We start from the raw sequence: 26,818 nt of genomic DNA on the forward strand, positions 1-26,818 counted from the left end.
CACATCAAGCTCTCTTGGATTGTTTCATTAGTATTCATTTTACTCAATTTCTTACAGTATGCCATCCTCATGTTCTAACAAAATGACTAGAGGATTCTATGGGAATCTGTGCTCTTGACGAAGTGGTTGATTGCAATATGTGCTTTTGAGCTTGATTACAGTTTCCACTCGAGTGTTTTCACTAAGGGCCCGTTTGGTTGCAAGCATAGGAATTGAGAATTAGAATAGAAAATTTGAATGAGAATGGAGAATGAAGAATAGGAATGGAAAAATGCAATCCAATCTTGTTTATCCCTTGTTTGGTTATGCAAGCGTAAATTGGAATAAGGTTAACTTACAATCGGCGCCATTTGAAAATATTTTTAAAAATGCAATTGGCAGCATTGGAAAATCGCTGAAATATTTGAAAATATTGAAAACAAAGTTCCAACGCTCACCCCAAGTCAAAGCGGATTTGAAAATTTAATTAAATTTGAAAAAGTAAAGATGAATGCAAGAATAGCAATTCCAATTACAGGTTTTTTTGGAATGGACAAAAGCTCATTTTGGGGCTAAAATGAGAATACGTATTCCTATTCCCTATTCCTATTCCACGCACCAAACAAAGAATACAAATCATATTCTAATTTCCTATTCCTATTACGGTTGTATTCCAGCAACCAAACGGCCCCTAAGCTTGATTATGATTTCCTCTCGGGTGTTTTCACCGAGCATGTTTATGCTTGTTTCATTTTATTACATTTCTTGAATCCAACCTATCACTATTTTACTTGGAGTTGGTTAGCCCCCCCACCACAAGTACATGCATGTGCATATTGAAGGATCCTACTAGACTCAAATTCATAGATTTAGGTTGGTTGAGTGGTTATTCATTTGGGGGCTGAGTTGGAAATTTGCATTGCCTATGAGCACTTATTGTGTGACAAGTATGACTATGTAGGGTAGACATGTGGAGTGGCTTCTCTCAATTACTCTAACTTGAAAGTGGCTGACAAAGTAACATGAAGAAGTTCTAAACAAGTGATAACCTTATAATACACATGGGATAATAAAACATAATGCAAGATAAGAAAATACTTGTAGAATCGTTGAGTATCCTAGCGGAGCCAGTGTAAGGGTTTGGTGTCTATACAGTAGCCAATTCATGCATGAGTTGGTTCAAGGGCGCATTGTCTATATAGTTGTTAGTCTTCTGCAAAATTTGGTGTAAGGATATGGTATGAAATATCCCAAGGGAGCATTCCACTTTATAGCTTGGGCTAGTATGAGCCAAGCAAACTACACTCCACTAGAGTCCCTACATAATTATCCTATAGAGCGTCTGGCTAGTGACCCGATATATATTGCATTCATGACAATTGAGTTATCATGTCATACAGTGATTAGCATGTGTGCTATCCATGGATGCTTTTTTCTTTTGTGATTGTGGTCAACTCATTATCTCTATGAGCACGATGGAGTAGCCCTACAGGTTCCACATGGTTAGGAGTAGTTGCTACCTATACCTCTATTGGGAAGTCAAAAAAATAGGGATGTACATCTTCCAAATACAAGATATTGTTGACTTATCCCTCCTCATCATGTCCTCTTGACGTCACTTTTGTACTTGCACTTTGATGCAGACTCTTCTTGCTTTAAGTTATTCTTGTATCTTGATGGATAACCTAGATGTTTTACTTTCATGTATTTGCTTTATAATTGAGTGGATGCTTCTTTGATATTCATGTGTTTAGTACTCCCCTATGTGGAGTTAACTTTCATTTTATGTCGTATATTGGTGTTGGCATGTTCCTTATTTGGTTGTTCAGAGCATCTTACTTGTTACATGTTTTGGCAACTATGATCACTTGTTTTATGATATGTTTGATTCCTTGGTATGATGTCAAAAATGGTTTTGTCCCATCATAGTTTTAGGTTCTCCATGTTGTAGAGATAGTTGGGACCTTTCTAGCACTTTTGAATTGAGGAAATCGAAGTCCAAATGCAAAAGTTATGTCTTCCAAAGTGAAGGTCATTTTTGTGGTGCAATGTCATTCATTTATCATGCACAATTGAATCTTTTATCACACCTAGTTCAATATTTTATCATGCCCAATACAATGTTTATTGCACAAATGAGTTAATTACACCCAATAGAATATTTTATTGTACAGTGTTTTGATGAAGTTTCACACCCTTTTTAGCATCATTTCATACGATAACTTATTTCATCGCACCTGTTGAGGAGTTTTATCATATGATATCGATTGTACTTTCATCATACCTTGGACATTGAGCATTAATGAACTTTTTTTAAGCATGTGATTTGGTTATTCAAATACCCAATTGGAAGTTGTAGCTTGCAAATTGAAAACAAATCTATTATCATACACTATGATTTGGTTAGAAAAGTTATCATGATTCCTTTATGTTTTAGCGAAAAATGAACTTGTATGTTTAATCATGGAAGAATTTTTATTTGGGAATTAAAATGAACATTGTATCAAATTCAATTATGGTTAATGGAATGAGTCGTGCATGTCAATCACCTAGATGGAAAAATGTAGGTTGATAAGTAATGAGTGTCTTGGGAATCTTTGGATTGTTACTTGAGTCTTCTGCTTACAATTATTAACATGGCTTTGGAGGATCAAAATAATACTATATTCACTTACTCTTAATGAAGTTCTTCCTACATAAATCTACACTATCCATGGAAACGCTTTTCATAAATCCCTCTAAATTTTGTGAAGCGATGAGATTACTTGTCACTTTGTTATGAATATATTGTATACTGGACGATTAAGGTATCACATTTGTGCTAAGGGTATCAAAGTAAATTCTAATGAGATCGAAATTATACAAAAACTATTGCCTCCGTGGCAGATGAATTTTATAATATTTTTGGTCATCTGTGTTACTATAGATGCTATATAGAAAACTTGTTAAATAAATATATCTCCAAGGTTCTCCCCTTTTGTAAGGACACTTAAATTGTCTAGATTGAGGATCGCCAATGGTCTTTTAACTTGACCTTTACTCTAGCCCTTGATGGTCCTAATTTCAACTTACCTTTCAATAGTTACATACACACTTCTAATGATGTGATAATAGTAGAATTTGGAAACATATGAAAAAGGTGGATGTTGCAGCAAAATTTGATGTGTAATTGAAGAAAATTATACAACAGTTGAAATATAATTTCTTGGTAGAGATAGTTTCTTTTTTTTAAAAGAATGAAAAAAAATCTTCTTGATGGTTATATATAATATATGAAGCCAAGATAGGTGAGAGCCTACAGCACAACAGTAAATTGTGAGCCTTTTTATCTGGGAGGTATTGAATTCAAATCCACTCCACTTATCCATCTGAAAAAAAAAGCAAGAGGTGGGAAATAACAGTTTCTTAAACATAGTTTTAATTGGAAATAACAGTCTCTTACACAGTTTTAATTTTATGAACATGACTAATTACAATAATTCAGACAAGAGAAACAACAGAAAACCATGAAGCGATGAGCCCTGTTCATTACTCCAAGTACCTACTCTGACAGATCAATCCGAATCTCCTCTGAAAAGTTTCCAGCTGTTTTGTCTTATAGGGTACTAGTGATAGTTTTAAATTTTACATCCATTACACAAAACCGTTACTAATTGAAATACAACCCAGTGTATTGCCACGTCTTTTGATGCATTTCGAAATTTATTGAGTGACATTCAAAAGTTTCACAACCTTCCCCGAATTGGGAGATTTCTCTTCAGGATTCTGGATCATGAATTTCGATGTTATCCGATTCTAAGACAGCATAGGAACCTGTACAATTTTTGAAGTACCAGATAATCATGTAATTCTAAGGGCCCAAACACAAGAACCCAATAGATGATCCCTTAATATTGTTGATAACAGAATCTGAAACATAACGAACAATGCGGCCAGTTACACCGATCCAGAAATAGACAACAGCAGAAGGCAATGCAAGGACACCACTGTCCACTACTGAAGATAAACTTGAGAATCCTTCTTCTATGATTCCATTCAATGTGACCACAACTAAATTAGGTCTTTTCTCTTGACATAAGGATAGTCTTTTAAAAATGTTTTCTTCACCACTGTTGATAATCTTAGTAATATCATGTATGGCTACACAAGTTTTTGGAATAGAATTCTCTGCATTATTATTTTGTATAGATCCATTCTCATATTCTACAGAATTCAATCTTGGTGGCCCAATTTCCATTGAATTCTGGCACTTACCCTCTCGCTTAGCCCAATCTAAAACTGCATCATAACCTAGGGTGACAAATTTCTTGATCAAATCCTTCTTTTCTGATATCAAAAGTTGTAGATTAGATTCCTTTTCCTCCAGAAGTTGTTCCAGGTGTCTTTGCTTTTGCTTACAATAATCCATAGCTTTACCCATCTCGTCAAAGTCCCTGAAAGAGAAAGTAAACCTTGAATCAAAAAAAATAGAATTATAATCTCTTTTTCCGTTCTTCAACATATAAGTGTGGCAATTTTCTGTGTGTTAACAGTTATTTTATCAAATTGATTTCAATTTTATCTAAATACAGCAGCATGATGCTTTTATTTGATTGTCAGAATTCTGTTGATAACTATTGCCATGAAAATGGAGATGTAGATGACTACAGAATACTCACTGCAATAATGTTTCCACAAACATGTTTTGTCTCACCAAACCTTGTTTGATTTCATTTTTTTCCTCCTGGAGAGAGAAAATTGTTGAAACATATTTCTGCTCCTTCTCAGATATAGATGATTGAAATGAAATCAGCTTCTCATGTTGTGTAACACAAAGTTCAGAAAGAGGAAATAGGAACTCCTCTTCAATCTCTTCCATCACTCCATGTGCATTCTCTCGAGAGCATGACACCTCAGCAATTGCTAAATCCTTTATGAGGAAAATTAATGAAAGAAACAACCTATGTTAATTTTTTGCATCCAAGAAGCCAATATATAATTGTTAATTTTTTCCTCGTGCCAAAGAACTAAACAAAACAGTCTAATCAATGCACGGCTAAAAACCAGAAAACTAAGTATATCATTTACAGTCACAGAACTAAAGGATGCCGAATCTTTAATTCACTATCATTACCATGTAACTAATATGATTATATCATTATTATCATAACAAAGATGAATCAGTGTGAACTAATTTGTTCAAGATACACAAATTGGTTGTATTAAAGCAAGAAATGAGAGAAATGACAAAACAATTCCTGGACTCACTTCAGCTATTGAAGGTTTGGATAAAATATGGCACAAGAAGACTTTCAGTGAGAGGCAATTCAACAAACCCCCAAGCATAGATCTTCATCAGAGCACCATTTACAACTTCTAATTAAACTAATGAATGCAGCATTGTTTTGCTTCTGCTTGACTTGTAATTTCGTGGTGTATTCACAAGCTTTTAGGTTTAGACAATCTTTCATGGGGTCCCTTTCCTATATTGCATCGAAAGGCAACCGTTCCCGCATTCACCAAAATTGCATATCAAATTAAGCTCATCCCCCTCGCATCCCAAAGAATGGAATAAAACCACTCGGTTCTCCATTGTTGTGTGACTCAAAATCCATGTGACAAAACCACAAATCTTTAGTTGAAGTAAACATAAGCCTTTGTCACCAATATAATACTGTAGGAGAAATATGGCCAAAGGGTAATGTAATGACGACTTGGATGAAGTACAAGTACTAAAGCCTTTTATCTTTCGAAGGAATAACATGTTTTTACTAGAATAATCACAAACAACTAGTTGCCCAGACTCAGACACGTTGTACTTCTTTTATATCAACGATATGAAAAGAATAAAAAAGGAATTTGAGACTTCATATTTCAAACCAACAATAGGAACTCCAAATTAAGCACTAACAACTATTTGGTAAGGATTACAAGAAAAGAAAGGTTCTCATTATTTTACATTAACATCCCAGCTAACTATTTTTTTGTTTGTGTAATATCAATAAGTTTATATGCCTTAAGTTTATACCCAAAAAAGAAATATATGCCCTTAAAATATAATTTCATCATTTTGTTATCAAAATCAAAACATAAGCAGCTGAATCATATACACAAAAACATATGTTACCCTTGGATTGAGCTTAGACTAGACCAATTATGTGTGAAACTAATTCAAATGCTACCATACACGCATGAGCACTAGCATCAATCACCTACAGAATTGTGTATAACCTCATTGCACTCCTTATGCTAGGAACAATGTTGCATAGCTAAATCCATGCAACGCTGAAAACCATGCAGCTAAATCCATGCACAACTCATTGTTACATGTGCCATTCACATACAATTGCACTCAAGTCCTTGCATCATGCACCTCCCACACTGTACCAAGAATCATGCAATGCACCCAAATCCAACTCATTGCTTCATGCACCACTCACGTAAGTGAAATGAGTACAAATAGAAACAGAGGACTCTGAACAAACTCAATAAGAGTGGGTTTTATCTTCTGGACTTTGGGCTCAACCTAAAACCAGGAGGGTGTTCCTAGGGGTATACTTCAATAGGTAATAAAATCTGTTATGATAAGCACTGAAAAACTGATTGACAGCCAAACCCAACCTGCCTACTCATACCCAAAGACTGTCACTGAAACTAGTAAAGTTAGCTATATCTAACCCTTATATAGCTGACAGAACACCTTGAACACATGTATCAGGTGGGGTGAGCGAATTGATTCATAGGGAATGTTCCTCTTTATTCCCTGCAATGAATGGTATCATGAACACACAATATAAAACTAAGATAAAGTAAACTTCATGATTTGGCTTAAACGTACGTAACTGGAACACATACAAGAGACTGGTGTCTACCATGGCAGAAGAGTCACAATTAACAAGGAGAAAATGGCCAAAAGTGGCCAGCTGAAAGTGATCAAACTCTCAAATCATCACGAAACACCATTTACAGCTTTATCTACTAAGTAATCCATCCATAAATTGCTCAAACCCAAATGCAAACACACAGGAGTTGCTACAAAATGTTCATTACAGATTTAAGATTTCTCAAATCCCTATAATAGTGATTACATTCACAGCAGCAAATGTATTGAAGAAAATATTCCAAAATGATGTATCTTCTGAGTGTGCACTTACAAATGGTGATATAAAATAGATAACCGACACTATAGTATTCATTTATATTTTGAAAAACATTCTAATGTGCTCCTGCAACTGATTTCCTGCAAATTGGGCCCTCTGGAGTCTGAACATTACCCTGCCATGCTCCGCTCTGTATAGTATCCAATGATGACAATGATACTACTTTTCCAGGAATTACTCATGGGAATGAAAGACCCAAGAAAGGGTCATTGCTTCTGCATTGAATCAATTGCCCAAAGGAAATACCTCTGAAATAGAAGCATGAGATTGCTGGAGATCATCTGCAATGAATGTAGGTAGCTAAGTATCACCATTTACAGTTAAAAGTGTAAAGAAATGAAGCAACACATGTAATCGCCACTTTAAATATCATCTTAACTTTAAAAGCCTCCAAAGAACACTAAAATTGCACCCTGCACAATATCAGACTTCTCATCACTTAACCCCTTAAGTCACATATTGGATGGCAGGCCTCGAGCTTGACACATACCTTTGTTGCTTATCCTGTTCACCTTACTGTTGCCAAAATTCTCCTATGCCCACACTGAACTAAGATAATGCTATCAGGGTTTCAGCGGTTTGGCAAACCACTGAACCATCTAGCTTTATTATGCCTTAGATAATTGGTGACTCAAAAAGGCGCCAGACGGGAAAAATCAAGCAAATATCACAAAGGGAAGAATGAGTTGCAGGGAATTGCTCTTGTCCCTCAATCAGCCCTGCACAAATAACAACCAAATTTTTTCCCTCAGTTTGCTCTACACAAACTTTTGATAATGAGCTCCCCTTTGACAGCAAAGCAAAATTGACAATGATTTCTCCTTTCTCAATTCAACCTTCTTCTCCATCACATTGTTTAGCATACCCACTCAGGCTTTCTCAATCTGAAACAGCATACTTGTTCTAGGGCTTCCTCACTCAAAATCGGCATACCCATCTTAGGTTTTCCTCACTCAAATACCAAATGTTAGAAGAGTGAATGAAAGGATTTTGAGAAAACTGTCTGGCACGCACTTGAATGTACATAGACTTGCATTTATTATTGTACAGGGAAGTTCCACTGGTATTTGTAACTTATACCGTGTAAGTTAAAGTTTAGACATAACTAGCATGGTTTTATTGCATCGTTAACATAAAAAACAAAATGCCTACTTGCGTAGATCTGACATTATATTATATTTAAAAACATGTGTTGTTGGTAATGTATTGCTTGTAATGTGTTGATTTTTGTTTCAAGTTGGGTCTCAGATGTTTTTGCCCACCATCAGATTTGTCACTGTAGTCTAATTTGGAACAGATGAATCTCCATTCTGTGCTCCAATCATTACTTTTTTTTATCTTGTTCATACTTTTGAATGTGGAACCCATGTCCTCTGTTGTTGTTCCATATATTGAGCTGCCATCTGGAAGGTCTTATCTCTGTAATCCTTTAAATTTTACATGTTTATCAAATATCTATGTACTTCTTCCTTTCTGGAATAATGCAATACTCAATTTTTCATGATCCTGATTCCCAACATCAATGTCTTTCTCTACTTGATGTGAGAGCTCAAGTGAATCCATCAATATATTCACTCTATTTCTTGCTTGCTGTTTTGGATCACTTATATCTATCTACTAAATTTATATATTTGTGTCTAATGATTCAGTAATCATGTGTCAGCAATACGTCTATAAAACTGTAAAACACCATTTTGTATCTATGTCAGTTACCTCCCAAATGCTGTACAAGGCTGTAAACAGTTTTCCCAGTGAATGCTGAAGGGGGTTTTCTCGTTGTAGGTGGCTCATCCTGTTTGTAATGTTCAAATAAGTTTGACTGAGATCAAAATGACCATTTAGTAATATACAATTGGCAGACTTGGGACAAGGACAAAACGATCAGAAAATATTTGTTTCTTTGGAGGACTCATATCTGCTACTACTTCTAATGTTGTGAAGATGGGAAAACAAGGGTTTTTACATAGCCCTAAATTATAAATTTCAATTGTTATCACTATCACTTATCATGTTTGTCTACTTGGTTGAAATGGTATATGCATCCAGCTGCTACTGTTGTACCAATATTGTGATCAGCTGTCATGATTTACACTGCTGTTAATGGAGTGGTAATGTTTTTCAAGTTTTCTATAGCTATAGAGACTGCTTGTCTGTAATGTCCCTTTTTGGGACATTGCAAATATTAAAGGATACACTTATATGATATTAAAATTGACTATGAAAGCATGGACTCTTATTATGAAAGGTTAATTTAATGTTCAAAATGGGTTAAAGCTGACAAGGAGAGATAAGACGAAAAGCCAGAAGGGAAGTCGAAGAGTCACAGCTGTGAGAATAAAAGGAGAAGAGACTCCTTCATTTTACATGCTTGGATTTATTATTCAGATTTCAGTTTCTCTCTTGTGAGAGTATTCAAGAAAGCTTCAGCTTTCAGCCAGTGTGAGGACGTAGCCCCTCGTGCCGGCAGACAGTGGATGCAAACCCATTGTCCAGGGAGACATCATTTCAGGTGTTTCATATGCACTTATAGGTTCTTCTTTTAGTGTTCCAATCTGACTATTAAACTGTGTTGAAGATTGGAATTTTAGTATTGGTTATTGTATTGCTGTTGTATAATGCAATAATGTGTTTTTGAGGAATTTTATGAGAGTTTTTACTGGTTTAATCTTGTTGATTGTAAAGCATTTTCATATGCCTGAATCCTGAATTTTATCATCAAAGAACGGGTGAATATCTTTGGGTAAATCTACTGGTTTTCTATTGTGTTTTGTAATACATCTGCATATTTTTAGTTCTGAATATATTTTGGGGAAAGATCGAGCAAATATCCGGTTTGGGATATTTCAGTGGTATCAGAGCTGGTCCTCTTGCTAGCCTGTGAAGTTATATCAAAACCGTGTTTTCTACTAGCCTGTGTGGTTATTGGAAATCAATAGTAAATCCTTTCAGAATTTATCAAAGGCAAATTCTGAAAATACTCAAAATTATCAGACATTGAAGTACGAGTGTTATTGACCCTTGGCAATAATGGAAAGAAAATATTATTATTTGTAAATGTGGAAAAGATATATATTTTATTTTTCTTAAGGCAGGTCACGATTTATATGAAAGGAATTTTAGCCCCAAAAGGTTCAACTTAAAATATTATGGTTGTGGAAATACATTGCAACACTATAGTCAAATATGGGCATTCAATCGAGCCATATTTTAGTTGGGAAAGGAGTAATTCTGAGGAGAAAATATTCATTATACTTGTTGTCTTGAAGATACCATCTTTTGCATCAACCAAACTAGAATTTATTCGGAGTCTTAATTGACAGGAGAGTTGGAGAATCCATCCTCCATATTGTCTGAGCCTCTCACAACGTCACAATTATTGCGATAGGTGTAACACAAATATACAAGCAAAAGACCACAATATAGTGTTACGGGGGCGTCAGAAGCAATTAGTCGGCACCATTCTCAACAGACAATAAAATCCCGCATGGGAGTTCCTATAGATCAGATCTTGCGGAATGGTGATGAGGATGAGGCCCGAGCACAACATCACCACAGAGATAGTGAGCAACTCACAATGAAATAGCAGGGTCCTCTCATGGCAGCAATGAGGATTTCATCTCTTCAACCAACAGCAACCACTTACGGCTCATAAAGGATATCATCTAATTTTAAGACTCAAAATAGAGTATTATTTATCACACAAGTCAGGAGGTTCTTGATTTATGTTAAACGACACATAGAAAATATAAAACAAGCACGATAATTATATTTTGGGTGACTACATGTTTACAGGAATGAGGGATTAATTTAAATGTTGAAAGATTTAATATTCCATTGAAAATTTATTGGGCCCCATCGAGCAATTTGCTATTCGATTAAAGAATGTCCGGCTTAAATATTTTCCAAAAGAAGGCCCTCTAATGAAGTGATTTCGTCCATAATCGGAAATACATGGCAATATCAAATTATTGACTACAGACACTTGAGTTGGATGTGAGTACAAGGTAACGTGTGGGTTCCTTGCAGAAACATTACTCGCCAGATTCAACTATCATTTCAAATCAAGAAGACAAGATTGAGCTTCAGTCAGACTAAAAAAAACGCAATGAGAATCATTGAGCAGTCTAGGTGCATTGTCAAAGTCATTGAAATAAGTGTGTGAAGAAGGGATCGCAGGTTATATTTTGGGAATACAAACAACTGTATGACTAGCAAAAGGGAATTGCTTGTCGTTACAATTTGTTGTTCCATAGTACAAAACTTGAACCTCAACGAAATAACACTCAATCTTTGCCATGGTAGTTGCATTGGTGGAAGCTGATATCAAAACAAAGGAATATGTGCGGCATTGATATCAAATGAGTGAATGCTAAGGGACCGAATAGGTGAAATCACAATGCTTACAGCAGAAAAAATCTATTACTGTTGGTGTTGTGGGGCTACCTAATGTTGGTAAAAGAAGTCTTATCAACAGAATAAAGAGATCACATGTTGTCAATGTTGGAGCTACTCCAGGCATAACGAGATCAATGCAAGAAATTCAATTAGACAAGCATATTAAACTGTTAGATTGTCTAGGAGTTGTGATAGCGAAGTTTGGTGACAACAATGCAACAATTGCCCTTCGCAACTGTAAAAGAATTGAAAAATTAGAGGATCCTATAACTCCAATGAAGGAGATTTTGAGGTTGTGTTTAGCAAAGACATTGATATCGTTATACAAGCTGCCTAGTTTTAGTTCCGTAGATGAATTCTTACAAAAAATCACATCAATTCATGGAAAGCTAAAGAAAGGTGGCATACCAGATGTGACAACAGTTGCTAGGATTTTTTTACATGACTAGAATGAAGGAAAGATACCCTATCATACATCACCACCAACACGAAATAAGGGTGAACATATGGAGTCTGCTATAGTAACAAATTGGGGAAAAGAGTTTGATTTGGATGAGTTTTATAAACAGGAGTCGAAAATGATACACAATCTTGATCCTATGATTGATAGGGGTCATGTTGAAATAGCTTCTAATTCTCCTTTCTATATGGATGTCCAGCTTTCACAGAGCAAGGAAGATGACATGGAAGAAGCTAATAGTCCACACCAAGAAACATATGATGCAGAGGAAATGGAAACCAATGAAATTGTTGTGACTAAAGTAAAGCAAACTCTAAATCAAAGCAATAAGCTCTATGAGGTAGACAATATATTGAATCCACATGCTGCAAGAGCTGCAAAAAAGAGAAAAATGAAATTGCCACCTCCGTTTGAGAAGTTATGTGACGAGGAGGAATCAAGTTGGAACACTTCCTTGAATGGCCCTATCAGTGGGTGTGATCAAGAAGTCCAGAAAGATGACATAAATAATTCCAATTCATGGACTGGATGTGCTTTTCTGGATTCAAATTTACCTATACATGTAACTGATAGAACGAAAAAGCCTGTAGCAGAGAGTACATCATTGAGTGAGACAAGAGATTAGCTTTTAGAACTACAAACAGCTTGAGGATCAGACCAAAACCTTGGAAAGTCAAAAGGTATACATGCAACAAGATTTAGATAGATATTTAGAACTCCCAAACAAGAGAAAGAAAATGCAAAAAGGGCTTTAGAAGAGGAAAAGTTGAAGTTAATCAAGTAAACAACAAAGCTTAAAATGCAACACCCTAAAACAAAACTAGAAAAGAAAGCAACTTCCTTGAGATGGGCGAATATTTGGGAAAAGAATGAAGATACTTCACCATTTGTGTCTAAGTGTTCAGCAAATCGAACAACACAAATGATATTGCAATACAAAAATACTTGATATGTATGTTGAGTACCAAAAACTCCCTCCAAAGATTCAAAAAGAATTAGCCTTCAGTGATTTCCTGGATTTCCATCCAAAACTCCAAAATAAGACCGATTTGGCAAAAAAGAAGCATTTTGAATTAGCTCAGGATCTCCTCGCAAAAGACGAGTGCAAAATGTGTGTGAAGAATTTCCAGCAGACCGAAATCATCTCATAGAGGGTCTTGAAAAAGAAGAATAGTCAACTACAATTGATTTACAACCTTCTCGCGATCACGTAGAAGATGTTCCTCAAGGTGCAAGTTTCTATGTTGGTGAATTGAAGGTTAATGTTGACAAGCAGGTTGATGGGGTCGGTTGCACACAACGAAATAGCAAGTTGGAATCTTTGTATGATGAACCATATATTTCTGATACCCATGACATGAAATTAGAGGAACGTACTCAGATGACACTGTAAAAAGATGAACTGCTTCAAAATGACAATCATGAGATGCATACCTTAAAGAGTCAGTTGAAGGTTAATGAAGATAGAGTTGTGGCATCTCTGGTACATTATGACAGCGCTCACAAGATGGTTGAGGATCTCTACAGGAAGGCACAAAGGGAAGAGAAAGGAGATTGGCATGTTGCTGATCTACAGGTGGTCAAAACAGCCCTTGAATCTATGAAATCAGATTGCTTATGTTTGCTTTCTGATAGGGATTATACTCTTAAGGTTGTTGAATCCTATATTGACCAATTGAATAAAGAAAGGAATGAGATTAAGGAGCTTAACAAGGAGCTTAAGTATGTTCGTGAGGCATTAGTTGATACTAAGTTTTCTCTTCGGGAAGCGGCAAATCAGATTCAAAACACAAATCATTTTAGGGAACATGAGGATAAAGAGAGGAAGGAATTTTTCCTAGAGGTAATTGATGAACTTGATAGCATTCAGTAGACGTATGATTTGGATAGTTGCCCCTAGCGACCAAGTTCCAAAACTTTAGATCACTTTCAGCTTATAGACAACCCTTTGTTTGAGGTTGATGCTGTTTGGATTTCCGATAACCCATTTTTTGAGGTAAAGAAGAGAGTTCCTCTTGATTTCCAGAAAGCGGATGACCTTGACTTCAGAGATTCGGATCAAGCTACAGTCCTTAACAGTGAACCTTGGTCACAAGATTGGTATGGTGAAGTGACTTCTGTTGCCGCTCTTTCGTCTAGCCTTTACATGGTTTTGAATTCTAACTTATATATAGGTTGGATGGATTTCTTATTTCAACAGTGGATTGAGGAGAGTTATGTGTTGATCATAGGGAATGCTTTTTCAGCTTCATTCTTTCTCATGACCCCTATATATTTAGGGATTCTTTTGAGTGATGATGGCAGTATTATCTTTTATGTGCCCTTGGTGTTGATTTCAGCTTTTGGACAGCTCGTTCCCTACATCATCTATTTAGGACGAGACGTCACTACCCAGTAGGGTATACATAGCTTCTGTAATACATTTTTATCTCATCATATCAGCCGGTTATGCCAACAGTGTTTGGGATCCAGGTGTTGGTCGTATGCATATATGGTTTGTTGAGAGTTGGATCACTGTCATGTCCCCAATTTTCTGGTGACAGTTCGATTTAATTAATTTAATTAATGGTTGTCCAAGGACGACTAATTAGTTATTTTAATTAAATAAATAATTATTAAATAAGTAACTTTATATTTAATAAAGTAACTTGGAGTATTTAATAAAGTCACTTGAGGGATAAGATCAAAAGGGTTCTAGAAGTCTCTGGAGAGGATGGAGGAAAAAGAATAAATAGGCACCCCGGGGCTCCATTCGAATCAGGCAGTTGATTATCTCTCTTGATTTTTCAGATTGTGATTCAATCACGGGTGCATTGTGGAAACCTAGGGTTTCGGCAATTGTCACAGTTGGCCATTGAGAACGATAACTCTCAATTGGTTCGCAATTTTGAGGGTGTGAAATATCATCCGAATTATTGCAGATTGGAGGTGACATTCAGTCATTTCATCAGGGCGTTAACCTGTGGCTTAAGGCCAATTTTGTGATTCATGGACCATGGGAGGATCAGTTAGCAGGAATTAACTATTGCAGAATTGGAGGAGTTCGAAGGGAAAACGCAAGCACATTTGTAATTAGAAACTTTCTATACCTAGTCGAATTACATGCAAAATTGTTACCGGGTCTTACCTAAACCCAGACGGCTCAATCATCAACAGGATAAGCAGTGCGATGAATCGATCTGGTCCCAAGAGAACGGAGCATCAGAGAGGGCAAGGCAGGACCATTCACAATCGTTAGCTGCATGACGGACAAAGGAAACTCAGGTGTTGGATCGTTTTAGGCTGCCGGATTCCATACAAGACTCCGCTTAGGATTACATCGAAGAATTGAAGGGCAGATCGCGGGAGAGGGAACATATTGAAGGTTTTCAGATCTGTCCATTTTCCGCAAAACCCTCGAAATGGAGATTTGGGGGAATGTGATCGAGCTAGGAAAGTGTCTTCATTATTTATAAATTGGATGACTCCCTTCAGCAACCGTAGACTTACTGTCACCCGCGTTAAATCATTGTAAATAGTTGCAGGAGGCGCAAAGAGTTATAAACTCGAACTTGGATTCCGGTCGAGAGATTGGCGTTTTCTATCAAATAAGAACGCATCTGATCTCCAGTCTGGACCAGTGTCATCGATCTGAGCACAGTGGACGTCAACTATGTGAGCAGTCGTATTTTTAAACCTTTTTGAGGACTGTTTAGCTTGATCTTAGGAGGAGAAAATGCCCTAGACGATATGCAGCGAATGATGCAAATGAGTGGAGGATTTGGGGTTGATCCATCCAAGACTCTTGGCGCAGAGAAAGACGGTCTAATTCAGCATGAATAGGCTCTGCCCAGGATAGAGCAGAGAGCGGAAGCAATTCTAAGAACCCTTGCAAGCTAGTCACACCTTAGACACCTGCGGAACCAGCAGATCCATGGTACGGGCACAGCTGCAGAGGCATTTGGACAGTGGGCCCCAAACAGCCATTATGATAAGTACGGGTAAAGGCCAATTACAGTTTTTTCTTTTGACACTATTAGCTATTGTAGATGTCCAGTATAGGCTCTGTATTCAGTTTGGACTATTGTTGGATATATAAAGAATTTGCTTGTAATTAGATCCTTTCTTAAAACTTGCGGGTATCATTGTCCATTGTATCATGTTAAACAATTAGTTCACGAGAGTTATTACACCCTTATTTGTTAACGGTTGCATACTAAGTATTAACGGGTTGTCACAATTTCGTAATTAAGAGCACGATTGCTAATTGTTTGAAGAAATGTCAAACCTCTGAAGTTTAAAAAATTTAGTGCTTAAAGAAGCAAATATCCTGTCGGGGTTATTACAGTGGTATCAGAGCACGATTGTTTGAAGAATAAAGAGTTATTTTTGGTGCTGGAGGAAGCAATAACCTGTCAGGGTTATTACAATCACAGTTCTACTCAATTTGAGATTGGATGCGATGACATTCAGAGTTTTACAGCCCTCAAGTGCAGTGACATTACTTGGATTAACATGGGATCCAAGGATCTCGTTGATGAATGGATTATGGTTCGACACTTTGCTTCGTAGTATGGTAGGACTTGTTCTCAGAACAGGCTATAGAGCTACCTATAGATGTATATGGGATTGTATTAATTGATTGAGGACAAGCAAATTTGAGGGGAGATTTGTAATGTCCCTTTTTGGGACATTAGAAATATTAAAGGATACACTTATATGATATTAAAATTGACTATGAAAGCATGAACTCCTATTACAAAAGGTCAATTTAATGTTCAAAATGGGTTAAAGCTGACAAGGAGAGATAAGACGAAGAGCCAGGAGGGAAGACGAAGACTCACAACTGTGAGAATAAAAGGAGAAGAGACTCCATTTTACATGCTTGGATTTGTTATTCAAATTTCAGTTTCTCTCTTGTGAGAGTATTCAAGAAAGCTTCAGCTTTCAGCTAGTGTGAGGAAATAGCCCCTCATGCCGACAAACAGTGGATGCAAACCCATTGTCTGAGGAGACATCGCTTCAGGTGTTTCGTATGCACTTATAGGTTCTTCTCTTAGTGTTCCAATTTCACTGTTAAACTGTGTTGAAGATTGGATTTTTAGTGTTGGTTATTGTATTGCTGTTGTATAATGCAATAACGTGTTTTTGAGGAATTTTATGAGAGTTTTTACTGATTTAATCCTGTTGATTGTAAAGCATTTTCATATGCCTATATCCTGAATTTTATTATCAAAGAACAGGTTAATATCTTTGGGTAAATCTACTGGTTTTCTATTGTGTTTTGTAATACATATGCATATTTTTAGTTTTGAATATATTTTGGGGAAAGATCAAGAAAATATCCAGTTTGGGATATTTCATTGTCTATGACTTGACCATAATTTTAGCATTTTCTTGCACATAAATTTTATGTCTTCAACAAAGAAGGGCCTCCGCATCAAGATTTTAAGTCTGAACAAGTACTCAAAAGCATACCTCCTAGGTCACAAAATAAAATGTGAAGTGTTCATAGGTGCATGTCAAGCACAAAATTATACTAGGTGGTACCACCTACGAAGGGTCATAGGATTTAATTTGGTTCCAGGGAAGGACTACATTAACAACAAGCGACATAATTTTTCTGAATAAATAATGAGCTAGGATGTGTGCTTGATTGGATCATAGAAGAGTTTTCACACCCCTGTTCCTGTTCTGTGAATTTGTTTCAATGGGCTTGGTTCTAGCATGTCATGGAAGAAACTAGTGCTGGCAGCATTCCTATTTCATTGCTTTGTTTAAAGTCCCAGGTTCAGAGCATAAGACTTCACCTTGGAACCCAGATTGAAGAGCCTTACAAAAGTTCAAAAAATTAAAATAATATTTCTTGTGAGAAGTTGCTGTGTGAGTTGTCAGCCAACATGTTTTGATAAATTGGTTGCATTAATTTTAGGGAATTGAAAATTTCTGACAATCTATATGATAATTTTCGGGGGGGTGTTATTTTTGGGATTCTTATCAAAACTGAGAAAGGTCATTGAGCTCTTATAAGCAAATGGGAAAGAACTGTACTATTTAAGGAGATTTTAAACTAATATTTTTTACAAAAATTTACAAAAAGGTTTCAAGTTCTAGAACAAACTATTCTTTGGACAGTGAACAAAATGTTTAACAAGTTCTATAGAATCTCCATTAGGATCATGGTTAATGATGGGGTTTCCATGTCAACATGGGCTATGGGTTGTGAAGAATACATTCACTTTAAAATGAATATGCTAATAGATCACATACCTGCTTCATGTGATTGACTGTCTAGTGGTGATTGCATTGAAGCTATTAGAAAAGGAAATGTGTTTACGTCTCAATTGATTTTTCCACCAAATCATTAAGTATCTGTCAATTGTTTCTGAGTCATGCTTATCTATAGAGGTTGACAGTAGGTTTTGGGTAATGAGTTTGGCCACAATCTTGTATTATGTTGTTGTCAGCTTACTTCATTTGGAGTTGTGGTTATTATCTAACCCTAGTTTCATCTGAATATTTGGATATGTTCTAGGCATTCTGTTTTAACATAGCAACATGTTCTAATAGAAGTGTTCTCATTTAATTTGTCAAATGTTTATAATGTGATCTTTGTTGGAACTAATTAGAAGAAAAATTCGATAAGAAAACTAATGGCATCTTGTGGGCAAAAGGGAAGATTTTTCTTGAATCTCAAATGGGGTTGTTGAAATACTCAATCATAGTTGCATTATTAGATGTATTTGCCACTGCAGCCATGGGTAAAAAGCTCGTTCTATCTATAAGTTTTTTGCAGATTCCCCACTAGAGGTTGAGTAATTCTCATGTCACCTGATCACAAAGTCAAGAGTTGGAAAATATGACATCTTGGTGTTAATGTTTTAAACCAGCATAGCATAAATAAATAACAGATAAAACAAAACACAGTCAACAGCAATGAAACCCTGTAAAAACCCTCCTACTCGAGGGAGAAAAACCCAGTCCACAAAATGATGATCCCTTTATTAAGATCTCAAAACAGTTGCAATCACTTCTCACTCATGATTGAAAATATTGATCAACCAATCAAAAGCCTCATTGCTAACTAGTAGAATATATAACAAACTCTATGTACTCGCATATGCAAAATTGGCTTGACAAAGTAAAGTAGCTGATCATGCACAGGTCATATGTATAATAGAGATCTTACATTTGAATACAATATCACCATAAACTAGGCATATAAGCACTCAGTTAGCCCACAATACATAAGCAACCAGACAGCTCTCACACCACACAAGCTACTTCTCAGCACCTGATATACAAGCACCCTCACAGCTCTCACATACACTACTGCAAATACTCAATTACACTTGTCTCCAGCATACATGAAAAACCGAATGGAAAACTTACTAAGTCATCAGAGACGTTACAAGAAATAAAGAGACTCCCATTAAAGTAACCACTAACAGTTACGAGCTTAGCCAAGGGATGTGACGGTCTCCAACCTTGAATGGGAGTAATAAAACACGAACCAATGAAGAACCCCACAACAATGCAAAGTAATAAGTCACATATGATGCCAAGTAATAACAGATACACATGATGCCAAGTAATAGTAAATACGCTGCCATGTCACCATTTTCTCAGCGGACAATAGGAGATTAATAAAGGAGTGACCCAATGATCATAAAGAGCCAGTCACATAAGATAAGCCATAAAAGTTCTCAGCTGAGTAGAAATGATAAGGTAGATCACCTTAGTTATATGATCTTTCATGCAATTACTAAACACTAACAATTCCTCTTAGCAAGATCATTCATATATCTTACCATCTCTTAAAATGACAAGTATAAAAAGATGCAACTGAAAAATATAAGTAACAAAATCTCATTACAGATTTCCTCAACATAATATTGTCATCTCAGCATGACATTTACTATGGCTATTCCCAGAGGGTGAAAAAAATAGAAAAGCTAAATCATGGAATCTCACAAATGACTTCCATTGTGACTACTCCCAAAGGGTGGATCCACCATGGTTACTTCTAGAGGGTGGAACAAGGGCTTTCACCTCAAACTTCTCTTGCAAAGAAGAATTCATAAACAAGGACTGCACCTCGAACTTCTCCCTCATAATAACAAGGGATTGCTCCTCGAACTTCTCCCTCAGAGAGAACTCGTTAACAAGGGATTGCACCTCGAACTTCTCCATCACAAAGAAGAACTCATTAGAAGAGATTGCACCTCGAGCTTCTCCCTCAAAGAGAAGAGTTCATTAACAAGGGATTGCACCTTAGACTTCTCCCTCTCATAGAAGAACACATTAAAGAACATGAACGATCATCTAAATGTTGAGACTCCCTCTCAACGGGAACGACATACTAACTACTTTGATTATCACAATAAATTATAGTTGATTTCAATGTTTGACCAAAAAAGAAGATTTTGCAGTGACACTGCTACACAACCTTGTTGATCCTCTACAAAGGACTTGGCACTCCCTCTTCCACATAAGCTCCCTCTGAATCTGATTTCTGTAGTTGAATATTCTCCCTCTAAATGTCATTTCTTCATGTTGAAAGAAACTATTTGCAACAACAATTTGTATAAATTCTTCCTCTTTAATGAAGTTGTGTCACCAATTCAGCCCTGTGTTGCAAGCCGCATCCCCCATGTTCATTTCTACAGCCTACATGACTTTGCATGTAATTCTGTCACCATCCTATTTCTCTCGATCTGTCCTGGAAGCATTTTCTTTTAGAGAATTAGCAATAGTTCATAGAATCAAACAATTCATGAAGAAAAATATACAGATCAATGCTAAAAGCATACATGATTCACTATACCCAATATTATTAACAACATAGAATTCATGATAAACAATCAAAGGTATAATCATAAAACATTTATCTCTTTATTGCCTAGATTTCCTCACAGTCCACCAATCACTATTATAGGACTCAGTGAGTCCTTCAAGGACTTTGTGAGTCCTAAGGCAAGGCAGCCTTCTTGAGGCTAGTGGCCTCTTGCCTCGGACTTGGTCGAGTCCTAGGCAAGTTTCCATGGACTCACCGAGTTTGGCAAGTTCCACTGATCTGACACTGTTGTCACCAAGCCAAAAAATCAATTTTTAATATATATTTTTTAACTTTTTGGGTATGTATGCCATGTCGAAGACCTAAAAAGGTCATTCTATCACTTGCAAACTCAAAAAACAGAGAAAAAACGCTTTAGAGAAGAGTATTGGGGTTTTAGGAAATAAATTAGCAAATCATTTGGCTCTCGTATATCGATTGCTGATTATTTGTGTCACTTTGTATCTTCCAACTAAGCATTGAGATGACTTAAAAGAAGCATTTGGAGGATGCTTCTACAAACTTGAGTTGCATTTCTATTTTTAGAGCAAATTTGAAGAGGTAAGTTACATTTATTTGTGATGTTTGTTAAATTTTTACATTCGTGAATCTTTTTTTGTTCCCATTTTGTTTATATTTGTTTTAGTCTTAAGATTTGTTCCATTTTATGTTGATGAAAAATTTGAAAGCAGCCCTAGAGTTGGTAAATTTGATTTTCCATATTGTAGATGCTTATTTTTTTATTTATGATATGTTGCAGTAGCAACAACATCATGTCTCAACTTGAGGGTAATGGATCTAGATCTAAATCTAACCCTAATGCTGACCCTGTCATTGTATCAAGGGATAGGGCTCGGAAACATTGCATCCCTGGCCAAAAAAAAGTTGTTACATGTTGGCATTGTATGTAACATTTATTGGGGGAGGCATTAACAAAGTGAAATATCACCTTGCACATATACCAAGGGATGATGCTCAACCATGCAAAGCAGTACCCCAAGATTGAAAAGCAAATGATTATACTAAGGGGGGAGTGGGGGGGATGAATCAATATCTTAACAATTTTGCAATTTAAAACTTTAATCACCACAATAACTTCAAATGCTGAAATAAATAATTTTGCACATGAACACAATGATTTACGTGGAAACCCAATGCGGGAGAAAACCCTGGCAAATAAATGTTTTCTTATATAAACTTTCCTTTTACAATATTTTGTAGGCTACAACCCCTATGTTTATGAGCACTGACTCAATAGAAGCTCCAACTCCCACACTTCGTAAGTTCTAACCTACTAGAAGATGCAATTAAAATATCACTTCCAAACATAGAGATTAAGAGGACATAAAAGTTATGAGAATGATGAGTTAAGAAAAAAATTAATAAAAAGAAAATACGTCACTTCAAAGAAGTGTTCATTCAAAAGATATGACTCTTAGAAAATAAGAGTAATATATATATATATATATGGAAATAAAAATTGAAGTTAAGTGAAGAATGTGTTGTGCAGATCATAGAGTATTGAGTGGCTTAAGAATGAAGTACAAGGAAGGATAGTGAGTTGAGAAGAAAAATAAGAAGAAAGAACAGGTTATATATTCAGAATTTTAATTTGATAGATATATCAGAATAAAAGTGTAAAAGGAGGATATTAAATAGTGAGATTTTTATCTGATATATAAATATATTTTTAAGTATATGTAAGGAAGAATGAGGAGTAAGGTAAAGATTCATTGAGTGACTTCAGGAAAAGATAAACGAACAAATTCATATAGGTAACAAGAGAAAGAGTTGTGCTAGAGAGTTCATTATCAGTTGGAGTAAGCAACATTATCAAAGTGGAAAAATAGTTTTGGAGTACAGTTGGTGCTCACGGAGACTGCAGTGGGAGTAGCTCTCAACTTGAGGGTAATGGATCTAGATCTAAATCTAACCCTAATGCTGACCCTATCCTTGTATCAAGGGATAGGGCTTGGAAACATTGCATCCCTAGCCAAAAAAAAGTTGTTACATGTTGGCATTGTATGGTAACATATATTGGGGGAGGCATGAACAAATTGAAATATCACCTTGCACATATACCAAGACATGATGCTCAACCATGCAAAGCAGTACCCCAAGATTGAAAAGCACATGATTATACTAGGGGGGGGGGGGAGGTGAATCAGTATATTAACAATTTTGCAATTTAAAACTTTAATCACCACAATAACTTCAAATGCTGAAATAAACAATTTTGCACATGAACACAATGATCTACATGGAAACCCAATGCGGGAGAAAACCACGGCAAATAAATGTTTTCTTATATAAACTTTCCTTTTACAATATTTTGTAGGTTACAACCCCTATGTTTATGAGCACTAACTCTAGAAGCTCCAACTCCCACACTTCACAAGCTCTAACCTACTAGAAGTACCTACTCCTACTGCAGTCTTCGTGAGCACCAATTGTACTCCAAAACTATTTTTCCACCTTGATAATGTTGCTTACTGCAACTGACAATGAACTCTTTAGCACAACTCTTTCTCTTGTTATCTATATGAATTTGTTCGTTTATCTTTCCCTGAAGTCACTCAATGAATCTCTACCTTACTCCTCATTCTTCCTTACATATACTTAAAAATATATTTATATATCAGATAAAAACGTGACTATTTAATATCCTCCTTTTACACTTCTATTCTGATATACCTATCAGATTAAAAATCTGAATATATACCCTGTTCTTTCTTCTTATTTTTCTTCTCAACTCACTGTTCTTCCTTGTACTTCATTCTTAAGCCACTCAATACTCTACAATCTGCACAACACATTCTTCACTTCCTTAACTTTAATTTTTATTTCCACACACACACACATACATATATATCACTCTTATTTTCTAAGAGTCATATCTTTTGAATGAACACTTCTTTGAAGTGACGTGTCTTCTTTTTATTAATTTTTGTCTTAACTCATCATTCTCATAACTTTTATGTCCTCTTAATCTCTATGTTTGGAAGTGATATTTTAATAGCACCTTCTAATTACTACTTTTAGTTATGTTAAATAACCCTTAAATCATTCATGCTGGCACATTGACTTGTCTTAACTCCCACTTCATCTTTGCACTTACTTGATTAATTCGCAGTCTATAAGATTTTTATAGTGACCACCATATATTTATTCCATTTTTTTCTCATTTGCCTCCTGTTACATACAGATCACTCCATCTATTAATTTTATTGTATTTGTTTAGCCATGTAATTAATAGAGTCATTATCCAAGGTATTGATGTACTCACTGCTTTGAAACACAATTCTATCACACCATGCCTTAAACTTTCACAATAGCTGATGAATATTAAGCTTCTAATAAATTGTCCTCTTTGACCATACGTCATTATTAGAACTTATTATTTATGAATAGAAGTTTCTGACGGCATCTCCAGGCACATCTCATTACTTGCTTGGTTTATTTGTGATATAGTTGCTTCCTCATTTCACAGCATACTGCAAAATAATAACTTTATTATTCTCTTTTTGTTCGCTAAGCATCAATTGGTGTTTATTGCAGATTTCTTCATTGCTGGGCAAGATTTTATGGCACCCTTCACAAGATTTCCATGGTTTGGAATCAATTCTTTCATAAAACTATTGAGCCATCTTATCGCTATTCATATTTAAGTATTCTCAAGTTAACAATATCTGCATATACAGGTTGCTATTGCATGGGATAGGTTTCCTTTTGTTTCTTGTATTCATCGCAGATGTATTTCATCACTTATTGACTTTGACCTTGTTCCATGAATCAATTTCCATTCACTCTAAATAATTTCTAACATTAGAACTTTTATTGTGTCTATAGTCAACAATACAAAGGCAATATAATGTTGTTGGTAATGCTTGTTCTTTTTTATTGGCCCTTCCACTAATTGTTACTTCAGAAACGTTCATTGCTTCCTTTAATTTGGTCACTGCTTCCTTTTAATCAAACAGGTTTCAAATATTATTTCCTCAATGGACTTGCAATATGATCGTTGCAGATATCATCATTTATGCTATCGGTATTATATTTGCAAGGCACAACTCTATTATGTGTATATTTGCATTGAACTCGAGCCAACAATCTGTCATGTCCCCACTCTAGCTCAGTCTAGTAGAGACATGTGAGTCAGCTTATTATGGGGTCTTGTAGGCTGACAGGGTTGGATAGAGACCCAGTATGGCTATTCAGTGTTGGGGACTTGGTGTTCTGGCGGTTATTGATCAGTTGGGAGACGTTCCTTGTTTTTAGGAGACAGTTCCTACATTTATGGGGTTCATTCCTACTTTTTAGGAGGTATGATCATGCAAAGGGTTGGGTTTCCATGAGTTTTCTCTTTGGGTTCAGTTTCAGAGGGATAGAGCTTGTTTCCTAAATTTTAGGAGCATCCCTAGATTTTAGGGATGAGACTGCCAGTGGATCCTTGATTTCCGACTTCAGTCATAGATAGGTGACCGGATGATTTTATGGTTTGTGATGTCAGTCGGGCATTTTGTAGCTATTTGGGTTATATTTTTAATATTTCCTAAGTTAGCATTTAATAATTAAATAAGGCTAAGTTAATAGCCATTTTGGAGTAATAAGGGGTTTTTGACCTCATCTGGATGCGTACCCCTTGGTGTGATAGCTCGTTGGAAAGGTCTTGAACTTTTCTAAATCTTTCTCTTTGGTCTCAAGGCGATTCAGTGAACAAATTTATTTCTACAGAGAAAAAGGTCATTTTCTAGTAACATGGCCACTTTAAAATAAGACTTAAATCACTTTTGTAACCCAACGCCTTTTGGAGTCACTTTAGGGTTCGATTTTCTTTGGAAGGGGTTATAAGGAGATGGAGGCGCCATTCCTCAGGATATCTTATGCATTTTAAAACTTGTTTACAAATTTGCTCTGCTTGGGCGATTTTATTCTAGGACGCAAACCCCAAGGTATTTACTGGCTGGGACATAACCCTCAGCAGTATTTGGTCTTGGAATTTTTAGTGGTATCAGCTATTATCAGGGAAGGAGGACACCATTTCAACTTGGGCCTGCAGTATTGTTTAGCTGGGCGCGATTATTGGTACATGGGAAAGTGAGCCTTGCAGCAGTAGCCGCCATTTGCAGCACTTTGAAATATAGAGAGTTGGTTAATCAGCAACAAACATATGCATGTTCACAGCCCTTTTTCATCAGCCAGTTTTGGTGTCATTGTTAGGGGAAATGTACTGGATCCTTTATTTGGTTCTATAATTCAGAGATCTGCCTGGTACGATTTGTATCAACTCTGATTTTACTGCATATTGTTATTTATTTTCAGACTCTTTTCATATCATTTGCTCCTTCTCATTTCTATGTTGAATAATCATCAAAAACGCAAAAACAAACAAACTCTTTTGCATTTCCGTCTAGTTCTGCAAGAAAACTTTAATAAACAGGAAAAACAAAATTAAAAGAAAAAAATATAATAAAGCTACAACAGATTAGCAGCAGAGATCCATCAAGGATCTTTCAATGGTATCAGAGCCTACATCCTGCCAGCCTGTAGGGTTTGTGAGAAATTGTCACAATAGATTTTGGCATCTGGGTATTGGATAAAAAGTTTTGATAAATCATTTCGGCATCTGGGTAGTTACTAGTTGGTGGATTGAATACAAATCTATGCCTCCTGGTGGAGAAATACATAGGTGCTACGAGCGCAAGAGAAACCAGTGGCAAGCAGAGGCCAACAGAGACACACAGATACCAACTATGGGTGAGGCGCAGGGTGCTGTTGGCGACGGCATGCCTACAGAGGCAGAAGAAAGAGAGATGGTGCGGACCCTAATCACTACTCAACCCAACCCAGGATCGCTCAGGCTTTAGACAGATCACAGGATACCTTGGAGTGTTTGGAGATGGGTGGACACAGAGGCAGGCAAAGTAGATCAGTTTTAGTGGCTGGTAGTCAGCACAGCCATCAGTCCCATTCTTCAGTTGGGAGCTCCCTTCATTCCAGTAGGAGGCATTGCCATCGTACACCTACTAC

At 36.2% G+C, this 26,818-nt stretch overlaps 1 protein-coding gene across 7 annotated transcripts in view; it reads right to left on the bottom strand.

The window, feature by feature from the left end:
• Positions 1-3,380: 3,380 nt before the first annotated feature.
• The window catches only part of LOC149562308 (uncharacterized), a 63,568-nt gene continuing 40,130 nt past the window's right edge, over positions 3,381-26,818 (bottom strand). For all 7 annotated transcript variants that reach the window (XM_089825833.1, XM_089825834.1, XM_089825830.1 and 4 more), the window contains 2 exons: positions 4,638-4,888; positions 3,381-4,412 (listed from right to left, as the gene is read on the bottom strand). In XM_089825833.1, coding sequence (XP_089681959.1) covers positions 3,830-4,412; positions 4,638-4,888 — 834 coding nt within the window. In that variant the 3' untranslated portion in view covers positions 3,381-3,829. The remainder of the gene's footprint in view (positions 4,413-4,637; positions 4,889-26,818) is intronic.

This window comes from Cupressus sempervirens, chromosome 4 (assembly GCF_028749045.1).
Source record: "Cupressus sempervirens isolate cs-2001-9-10 chromosome 4, ASM2874904v1, whole genome shotgun sequence".
Classification (NCBI taxonomy): domain Eukaryota; kingdom Viridiplantae; phylum Streptophyta; class Pinopsida; order Cupressales; family Cupressaceae; genus Cupressus; species Cupressus sempervirens.